Here is an 11,860-nt window from a genome sequence, read left to right on the forward strand (position 1 = left end):
TATATATATATATATATATATATATATATATATATATATATGTATGTATATATATATGTATGTATGTATGTATGTATGTATATATATATATATATATGCATGTATGTATGTATGTATGTACATATGAGGTCCTGGTGGTGGCTGCCATATTGTATTCAGTCATGAAATATGAACCAAAGACAGGAAACTGGCATTTATTAATAGACAAGAGAAAAGGTCAATGAATTTTAATTCCTTTTTACCAAACCTTACATTGAACCTATTTTCTCTTTTGTAAGGTCCAGTGGCTTTTTGCAATTTTTTTCTCCATTTGATTTATTGCCATTAGAACATGGAAGATCAATATAAGGGAAACACATCATTATTCTTGGTTTTATATTTGTCCCAAACTGGCCGCAATGGCCACGGTGGCTAACACTACTGCAGCCTCTTCCACCTGTTTTTGTCTTTTACTAATTTCTTTCTCAAACCTTCTACCTGCCAATCTCATATTTTACTGATTCCATGCCATCTTTTACTCTGATTTACCATTATGTTGACTGCCATCAATCATAAACCTACACTTTTTTCCTTGCTTCACTCTACTGGCACCAATAATATCCATCTCATTCTTCATATTTCATTCCTCTGTTATACATCCACCAATTTAGTATTACCAATCTTATGGATATTATTGTCCAAAATACATTTGGCTTTACACACACCTCACACACAACCATCTTAATACATTACTATATGACTATATGATTGTATCATTCATTATAGTACAATATTGTTTTGCTACATCTGCTGAGTCACATGGTACAAATATGTACAAGATACTTGTGGACATCATTGAAGACTCGGATAATAATAAAACCTGTTTAATTTACTTTGATAATTATTCCTATGAAAGCGTAGAAAGAGCAATTTTTTTATTTACCATCGTCTTTATCATCGTCTGAGTCTTTGTCATCATTATCATCGTCATCATCATAATCCTGTTTTGGGGCTGTTTTCGATAGATCCCTCACATGGCCATTAATCTGAAGATTGAGAGGTTTATGACCTACAACGAGAAAATAGTTCATTTTCTAACAATCACAACTAATCAATGTAGAACTGGCTTCAGGGTCTTCACCTTCAACTCCCATAATTCAAAATTATTTTTCATTCTCTTAAACCAGATAAGTTTTTTTCATTTTATTACATGCAACAGTGATTGGGAAAACTTTATGTTTGAAGATTGCCTTTTTTAAAAAGTTTTGACCAATATTAGGGAACAATTTACATATATGGAATATGGTAAATTATGGATATGAAATGTGGTAGATTTCAAATATGAAATATGATCTACTCCACATATGAAATGTAGTCAATTACAGAATATTAAATGAGTATATTCCACGATGATACATGAATTTATTGGAGGAATTCACCCTTAGAATTCTGTAAGTCATTTTTAAAGATAGAGACTCATTTCTTTGATTAGATGTGAGAACATTATTTCTCTTCCCTTTGGATTCCGTATAATATTCATCTACCAATTCCATACATATCCCTTTCCCTATTCTGATATTTCAAGTCAAACATCTTCATCACCGAATCCCTTTTTATAAATTACACCACCAGAATTAATAAAATTTCATTTTAAGCCTTCCAATTTGGGGGTGGGGGTGGGAGTTGAAATTAAAAGTGATAAATGATCGATGTCAATCAGAGAGATACACTGATTGGGGAGACATCACAGCCGTATCAAGAAAATCACAAGTGCTTCCCCATTTACAAACAACAGGACAAGCACTTGGACTCAAACGGCCCTCTTCATAAAAAAGGGGAAAACACTAGGACACAAATGGCCCTTTATGTAAAAAGGGGATAAAGACTAGGCCAGAAACAGGCATGGGAATTCATAGTGAGAACAGAAAGATCTGGAATTGGTACTACAAGATGTCTCAATGGATTATTTAACAGTTTCATCAATTCACTGCCCCAAGATTGGTACTTTAGTAAGGTTTGAACTCAGAGCATAAAGAGCCAGAACAAATACCATGATGTACTCTATTTGCCATTTCAGTGATTCTGCCATCTCACCAGCTTAAAAATGGATGAGTTGTGTCTGTGAGGATCTCAGAGAAGTTCATTTCAAATCATAGAGAGTCTTATGAACAGAAAAGACTGGATTTGAACCAACAATTCATTAATTACTAGAAAGTATCAATTCTCTCCATCACTTCAAACAATTTTAGAAAGCTAAAATTAATTACTCCATTAATTCTTCACTTCACAAAAATATACCCAACTGCAGCAATCTGATGGAATGGCAAATCTGATATTCCTTAATTTTGTTCTTGAGGAAGACCCTAAAAGTGCCTGAAATTCTAGACAACAACAATCTTATTGTCTGTTTAGGTTTTCAACTCTGAGAAAATAAAATCCTTGAAATCCAAAAAATGTTGAAATGAATTCTTAAACGAACATTTTGAGTGGGAAATATTTGAATGAAATTAAAATAATGTATTTAATCAAGAAAAAAAAAAACAGGAAGTAAATGGAATATTCTGGAGAAGTTTGAGAATGAGGTCAGGCTGTAGAAGTCTCTGGGTGAAAGACCAGGCAATCGGTGCTGTCACACGGTAAATTTTTCTCTCGGTCTAAAAGACATTTTTATCTCTAAAACTGGTTTTTCATAAAAACAAAAAAATATTTGATATCACCAAAACCAAAGTGAACAACTGACAGACCCTTTCACAGAATCTGTCAGGATATGAAATGGTAACTCAAATATATATCAAATGGATGGGATGACTAAACATACATACCGTATGCTGTAATAATATGGATATCAAAATGGATTTATATCATGAAGCAGATGATGATGACAATGATGATGATGATGGTGGTGGTGGTGGTGTTGGGCATGATGATGATGATGATGGTGAGGATAATGGTGGGGGGTGGGGGATAATAATGATGATGATGAAGGTTGTGATGATGATGTGAGTTAAAAAGAGTTCACAGAAATTATATTTTAGGAGAGATTTTAGCAAAACAACACAAAAATAAAAAGAGTCGTCAACTTACTCAAATCGCTGTGACTTAACGAAGGATAGCTTTTGTCGACCATGTGATGTGAAACTTTGTCTGTAATCTTCATACCTCCTTCAGATCGGTCATCACTGGACCTGTAAACAAAAATCGGCAGTCTGTTCTATTTTACGATACTCTTTACTTTGGACAAGCTGTTGATGATAATAAAGATAATAATCCTTCATACTATAAGCTGAAGGCTTGAAATTTTGAGGGGAGGGGGTCTAGTTGATCATATTGACCCCAGTGCTGTTTTATGAACCCCTGAAAGGATTGAAAGGCAGAGTCAAACTTTAGGGGATTTGAACTCAGAAATATAAAGATGGATGAAATGCCACAAAGCATTCTGCCTGAAGTGCTGAAGATTCTACCAGCTTGCCACCTTAATAATAATAATAATGGTAATAATAAGAATAACAACAACAACAGCAATAATAATAATAATAATGACATTATTTACATTAGACTGATATTTGTCCTCATCTTGTTTGTTATTAACACAACGTTTCGGCTGATAGACTCTCCAACCTTCTTCAGGTGTCTTGGGGAAATTTCGAACCTGGGTTCTCATTCCTAAGGTATTTTCCAATGTTATTATTATTATTATTATTATTATTATTATTCAGGTCACTGCCTGAAATTGAACTCGGAATCTTGACGTTAGTAGCCCACGCACTTAACCCAATTGTTCTGTAATCTTTGATGATGTCATCAAATCATTGATCTGTTATCAATCAAGGTGGTTCACAGTTATCTCCTGTTTTATTCATGATGTTGGATACAGATTGTTTACTAGGTGCCCTCAGCCATGGCCAGCTGAGTCCCAAATTCACAAAGGGCAAGGTTTTTTACACCCTGAACCCCCTAAAACATTACTGCTCCCTGTTCTAGTCACCCAAAATTATTTATGTTTTGTCACTAACCAAGGTAAACTTATCCTGCTGACCTTCAAAGCTCTCTGCAAGCATTATTGAGACTTTCTTTGTTGATAATTAAAGGTAGATGGGGGGGGGGCGATGATGAAAAGAAGACAGAAGCCATGGGTGGTGGCGGTGGTGGTGTGTGTGTACTGTCCTCCAAAGGACTTGGAGAGACAATTAGATTTGTTATGATTGGCAGACATAACAAAAGACAAGAAGGTTCAAGAGACAGAATGGACTTCCCCCTCTCCCTCCCCTCCTCTCTTCCCTTCCTTCTCTCTGTCTTTATATCAGCATACAAGTGTGTGTGTGTGTGTGTGATTCTCTCTCCTTTTATATTCACACACACACACATATTAGGGAAAGAGAGAGAAACAGGTAAGCAGTCAATGATAGTGTGTGTGAGTGTGTACAGGTATATACATATATCACTTATGTGTATATTATATATGAGTATATGTATATATGTATATGTAAATATATGTATACATATACACATATATGCATATATATCTATCATGTGTATATATATATTATATATGTATACATATACACACACACACACACACACACACACACACACACATATATATATATGCACATACACATATACATATAAACGTATACATATGTGTATGTATATATTTGTACCAATTATTTCTCTACAGTATTGAGGAGACTTGGATATCAAGAAATACATTAAATAAATAATTAAAAAAAACAGTTACAAGAAGCAAAACACGCACACATACACATACACACACATACACACTCCCACCCACATTTAAAAGTTGATCCACAGCAAAGTAAAAAAACAAACAAAAGGAAAACATGTTTAAAACATGACAAAAAAATGCCCCTAAAAACCCCCCAAACAGATCTGAGTAAAATTGTAGACAGGACGCATTTCATGGCCAGATTACTTTCTATTGTAAATCTAGATTTAGTTTCTTTTTTTTTTTTATGTTTGGTGTTTTTCCATTTCTTTCTCTCCGTCCGGTGCAGGCCCCCCTCCCCCCCCCGGACAGTTGTAGTCTTGCTTGAGAACGAATTAAACTTTTGTCCTGATTTCTTCTGGCTTTCATTATTACAAAGTAAACGGTGCCATATGTCCAATTGTAAGGAAAAAGCTAGCGTGATTAAAAAGTAGAAGGTAAAAAAAAGAGAGAAAGAAAGAAAGAAGGAATGGGGTTCGTTAGTTAATTTAGTGATTGAGAGAGAAGGATTGAAGGTGGTGATGGTGGTGGTGGTGGGGATGTGGCGTGTATTAAAGAATAATTATAATAGCAATAATTAAAATAAGAAAAACATAAAATAAAATGAGTAATTAAAAGATTTAAAATAGGAGAAAAGATTGGGAAAACTTGAATGGAAGGAAGCAGATAAAGTTGTGTAAACATTGGTTATTGCAGGGACAAGATAAGGGGGGAGGGAGAGAAGGGGACGGTGAGGTAGGGTTAGGGAGGGAGGGAGAGGGCAATAAGGTATTGAAGATGACAGACAGGTAAAAATTAAAAAAAACAGGAAGATTTTAATGGATTCCAAGGAAAAAAATGGAGTCAACAGATTTTAAGACTAAAAAATGTTTGAAATAAAACTAAATTTATTAAAAATGATAAAATAAAATGATTTGATGTCGATTTATCAGGAAATTAATCTAAGTTGTTTCGATTATCTCAGGGTAACTTAAGGTACCTTGATAATAATTTAGATAAGGTACTTTAGTGTGGCTTCCAACTGTGAGAAGGAGGAAGAAGAGATGAAGACAAGAGAAGATAAGTTGTTATGGGACAACTTACTGAGGGTAACAGATCAAATCTGGCTGGTGCAAACTGGGGGGTGACAGTAAAGCAGAAGGGGGGGAGGGTCACAAAAGTGAAAAAACTTGGAAAGATTGGAAGAATGGGAATTCATCCACATATTTCACAATTATGGATTGTCTTTGATGAAGAACTTGGAAAGAGACAGCAGCAGCAGAGGACAAAGATCCATTTATTAAAGTATGGCAGGCAGAGAGTAAGAGAAATACACAACACACACACACATGAGAAGCTTCTTTCAGTTTCTGCCTACCAAATCCATCACAAGGCCTTGATTGGCCTGAGGCTAGAGTCTGAGCACATGGTCTGTTCTATTTGAAAATCAGGATGATGGTATAGAAGACACTTGCCTAAAGTGTCGAGTAGTGGAACTGAACCCAGAACCATGTGGTTGGAAAGCAAGCTTCTTACAACATAGCTATGCCATATATATATATATATATATATATATATATATATATATATATATCATCATCATCGTTTAACGTCCGCTTTCCATGCTAGCATGGGTTGGACGATTTGACTGAGGACTGGTGAAACCGGATGGCAACACCAGGCTCCAGTCTGATTTGGCAGAGTTTCTACAGCTGGATGCCCTTCCTAACGCCAACCACTCAGAGAGTGTAGTGGGTGCTTTTACGTGTCACCCGCACGAAAACGGCCACGCTCGAAATGGTGTCTTTTATGTGCCACCCGCACAAGCCAGTCCAGGGGCACTGGCAACGATCTCGCTCGAAAATCCTACAGGAGCCAGTCAGGCGGTACTGGCAACGGCCACGCTCAAAATGGTGCATCTCATGTGCCACCCGCACAAGAACCAGTCCAGGGGCACTGGCAACGATCTTACTTGGCTTGCCGGGTCTTCTCACGCACAGCCCATTTATCATCATTTTAAAGCTAGCAGAATTGGTGCAGGAGAAAGTGCTTAGCAGCATTTCTTTTAGTTCTTCTAGCTCAGAGTTCAAATTCCACTGAGGTCGACTTTACCTTTCATCCTTTTGGGGTCCATGACATAAGTACCAGTTGAACCCTGGGGTCAATGTAATTGACTAGCTTCTCCCCCAAATTTCACGCCCTGTGCCTATAGTAGAAAGGCTCATTATTATTATTATTATTATTATTATTATTATTATTATTATTATTATTATTATTTCCTTATTACTGTAGCAATATTGTTGTTGTTATTGTACAGTAATATTGCGCCAAGTTAACCAAAAAGGTGTTAGTGTCTCTGCAAAATGAAGATGGAATATAAGAGAAACTGCAGCAGCAGCAACATTATGGATGGGGGACAAATGAAATAGCTTCCTCCCTCCCCCCCCCCATCAATACCATTATTTGCTTGGCTCTCAGTTCTTCAATAAACATGATTTCCCCAAGACATCAAGGGTAGAGTTTTGTAGGCACCCCAGAGACTCTTCTCCATTCATTGGGTACTTAACATAAAACATTACAGCACATCAGCAGCAGCAGCGGCGGCAGCAGCGGCAGCACTGGCGTGAATCTCTTTGAATCTTCAGAGTTTGTGAGAGTATTTACTCATTTGCTTTTAAGAGGTTCCTGATTATCAAAATAACTTACAACAACAAGAAACAAGAAAATAAGCTGAAACAAAAAAGAAAAAAAAACCCAAACAAAGCAGTTGGCTATTTCTGTGAAAGTTCTCTGCTAAAAGCCATCCTTAATATTTCTTCTAAAATAATAAAAAAAAATTAAAAAAAGCCCAAACATCCTTTAGAATAAAATAAAATGAAATATTTGTCACAGTTCTTATATTGAGGAGAATAAAATAAAAACAACAACAAACAAAATAGCCGCAAAGAAAAACAAACAAACAAAAAAAAAATAGGTAAAAAAACGTAGAAAAAGTCCCTGTGTATTGATTTGCACAAACAAGCAAAAATCTAAAGGTTGTAATAATATTCTGTTAAAACTATTATCTATCTCTCATAAAATATCAAAGACAAACATAGATTTCGGTTGAGTTTCAATGGTTTTCCTTTTTGAATCTCTCATTCTGAGCTTTCATAACAAAAAACATATTGTAGAGCTTTGATAGGTTTTTAATATCAGTTTGACAAGATGAGTTTTTAAATAGAGTTTTATGTATATGAATGTGAGGGTGTGTGTGTGAGGAGGGGTGCAGAGCTGGCTGTGATATATATATGTGTGTGTGTGTGTGTGTGTAAAGATATATATGTGTATGTGTGTATGCGTGTGTATGTATGCACACACACACACACACCCATATTTATGTATATATATGTATATATATATGGGAGACAGCATAAGTTTTTGCTATGTTATATTAAAACCATTCCTGTATTTAGTCATTCTCTCAATAATTTTATCAAATCCAACTCTGTCATCATCAATGCAAGACCATCACAGTCTCGTCTTCAGAATGAGGTGAGGTTGGTGCATGTTACTACCTCTTTGCACTAAGCACAACAAAAGTGATTGGTGTAAGCATTATTACTGGAATCTCAATTCAGATCATTAGTGTTATACACCATCAGTGTGTATGTGTTTGTGTGTGTGTGGTGAGGTGACATAGCGGACCATGTTTTATGCTGGGTTGATTGTATTTCAGTCAGTATTAGAAATGTGGCTCAAGTTATTCCAGACCATTACTAACTTAGAAATTCTGACAATTTCTATTAATCAATGACAATTGGTAAATATAGAAACAACAACAACAACACCAAGTGCAGCACACATATATATATATATATATATATATATATATATATATATATATATGTGTTGGTTTAATGTAGAATTTCAGTTAAGGTGAAGATAAGGGATGCAGGAAATAAGGCCTTGTAATATCAGGAGTTTGGGAACTAAAATTGTTGATATTGATTGAGAGAGGAGAAATGAAAAAAATAGATTTCTTACTTTGGAGATAAAACATCTGATTCTGAACTTGAGCGTTCTTTCATAATTGGCGCTTCAGGACGCATTGTTAAATGGTTTGCCATTGTCATTGACACTGGAGGTGACATTATGGGGTGATTTAGTGGCATGTAGGGAAGGGCTCCAAGAGCATACGGATGATGAGGGTAGCCATTGAGAATATTTTTTCGTTCACCAGCTGTAAAAATAAAAACAAAAAAAAAATACATAAATAAACCCTCATAAGATATTTAAACAGTTTAAATTAAAATATACAACAATTTAAAAAGACATATTTTACGAATTTTATTCAAATTTAACATTGAAAAATAATTGTATAATTGGTTATTCACAATGTGAAATTACTTATTAAACATGTCAGTGAGAGAAAGAAACTGGACGATAAAGATGGTGCTGGTGCATCAGTTTCAATCAGCTGATGCAGAATATTGAACAAAAGCTTCTCGTGATCACAACAACTTTCATTGTCAGTCATGACGACAAAAGATAAATGATTTGTATGGCCATACTAATGAATGTTTTGTATATTGATCGACTGATTGTGAATGAGTCTTTACATATATAGACCATGGCTGGGTGTCGATGTTTTTATTATAACAGGAATTTACTGTTTATAGATTTATAGGACTGACTCAGTTATGAATTATATATATTCATACATACATACATACATACATACATATATACATTCATATATATATATATATATATATACACACATGTACACACATGTGTGTATATCCAATAAAAATACAAACAATACATACATGTGCTTGCATGTGTGTGGCTGCAAATATATATGCTTATATCTGTGTACATGTGTGTGTGTATATATATATGTATATATATGTATTATATATATCATATTGTATTATATTATATATAATATATATCTCTGACTACTGCTTTTAACATAAAAATATTTAAATGCTGCTTTATGAAATAAACCTACACGCGTGCACGCACACACACATATGTATGTATGCAGAGAAATATTTGCTATTCATACTAATTATGCTAACACCATTAGTATTTATACTAATTATTTTAATTATCCTAATTATCCTTTTACAATAGGAACAGAGAAAAAAAAAGACAACAAACCACACCATATACTTATAATTACCCCCATCCCCCACTTCTGTTGTCGGGCAGACATGAAAGAAGCTGAAATGATATTAAATGCGAGAGAAACTGCAATGATTTTCCATTGGTATCCATGAAATATTGCACTGGAACTTCTCCGGGTGAATGGCAGAGTCTGAATGGAAACTGGGTTAGCATACTCAAAAGGTCTCATTCAACCCATGGTGTATTGGACGTTAAAATCATGGTGAAATATTACATGTATACATACATGGACACTATATATAGATATGTGCATGTGTGTATGTTTGTGCGTGTGTGTATATGTATGTATGTATATATATATATATATATATATATAAAACAAATAATAAATGAGTATATGCATATATACGTAGAGGTATGTGCATACCTACGTCTACCTGTATATATAGGTGCATATCTGGGTACAGGACATTGCAAACATAACGTAGACAAGAAAATAGTAATAACCAGACGCATCGTTAAAATGGCTCTTCCCATGGACCGCAAATTAAATTTGTATACACAAATTAAACCTGTGCCATGGAGGAATGTAGTGACGGACAAAAAACAAGACAGGAAAACAAACAGAAAAGAAAAGAAGACAGGAAAACAAACGGAAAAGGCGATGCGGCCAGACGTGAAAAATTATGTGTATATGAACGCTGTGAGGCACGAACTGAAAGCAGGGACGAAGTAAGTTCGCGTGTTTGCTCGGCGATAGCCAAGGAAGAAAAGGATTAATGACCGGAAGCATATGACCAGGGAGGGGTAAGGAAGAGAGAGAGAGAGTGGTAGAGGGAGAAACAAGGGGAGGAAGTAGAAGAATAGGTGAGCAACGAGAGGAAGAGAGGAAATCATCATCATCATCATCATCCCACACAGACACCACTCACAATTTTCTTCCCAACCACATGGTTCTGGGTTCAGGCCTGACTGTATGGTGAAATTTACTTCTCAACTGTGTGGTTCTGGGTTCAGTCCTACTATGTAGTACATTGGGGAACTGTCTTCAACAAGAGCCTTTGGTCAACCAATGCCTTGTGTGTGAAACTGCAAGAATCTCAGATTTGTGCGACCCTTTCTCCCCTACACATACCAATGGTAGAATCCACACCTCCTCAAAAAGAGACATTGTTGCTGGCCTTCCTTCCTCTTGTTAACCTATAAAAATAACACCATTTTTAAGTGTAATTTCTAATTTTTCCTGTTTCTATCAAAATACTGATTTGTCTATTTTCTGTGAAATAAATAAACATGTCTGTGTTACGTCGACAACAGAATCTAATCCATCTGTAGAGTTCCATGACATATCAGGAACATCTCGCAGTTCTTCATTCTCCAATGCTGACATTGCATTCATCAGACACTGACATCCTCTGCCGGTTGATGACAGATAATTATACCAATGTTTATCTACACACACACACACACACACACACACATACACACACACACACACACACACACATGCACAAACACACATGCATGCACACATACATACATACATATGCATAGTCATACATATATATACATACATCTCTCTCTCTCTATGTATATATATATATATATATATACACACACACATACATATATATATATATATCTACATACTCATATAAATGCAATATACATGCATATGTATATATGTACATATATATATATATATATATATACATACACATATCCATATATATGCAATATACATGCATATGTATGCACCACACACACATATATATATATGTATATGATATCTATATGTGTGTGTGTGTGTGTGTGGGGGGTTGTGCATGCGTGTGTGTATGTGCATGCATGTCTATGAATCATCATCATTTAACATGTGCTTTCCATGCTGGCATGGGTAGAATGGTTTAATGGGTAACTGCTTAACTGCAGGGCTATGCTGAGATTGTATGTCATCACACACACACATATACATACATAAGTATGTATGTGTATATATATATATGTGTGTGTGTGTGTGTGTGTGTGTGTGTGTGTGTGTGTGTGTGTGTGTGTGTGTGT

At 35.2% G+C, this 11,860-nt stretch overlaps 1 protein-coding gene across 2 annotated transcripts in view; it reads right to left on the reverse strand.

The window, feature by feature from the left end:
- Positions 1-11,860, reverse strand: part of LOC106882968 (dachshund homolog 2) — a 259,194-nt gene that overhangs the window by 57,225 nt on the left and 190,109 nt on the right. Inside the window, exons 4-6 of one of the 2 annotated variants that reach the window (XM_052972295.1) lie at positions 8,711-8,906; positions 3,064-3,164; positions 923-1,048 (exon numbers count right to left, since the gene is read on the reverse strand). In XM_052972295.1, the coding sequence (XP_052828255.1) occupies positions 923-1,048; positions 3,064-3,164; positions 8,711-8,906 (423 nt within the window). Of the gene's footprint in view, positions 1-922; positions 1,049-3,063; positions 3,186-8,710; positions 8,907-11,860 lie in introns of both variants that reach the window. The other variant, XM_052972294.1, reaches the window with a different exon arrangement.

Source organism: Octopus bimaculoides, chromosome 13 (genome assembly GCF_001194135.2).
Source record: "Octopus bimaculoides isolate UCB-OBI-ISO-001 chromosome 13, ASM119413v2, whole genome shotgun sequence".
Taxonomy (NCBI): Eukaryota; Metazoa; Mollusca; class Cephalopoda; order Octopoda; family Octopodidae; genus Octopus; species Octopus bimaculoides.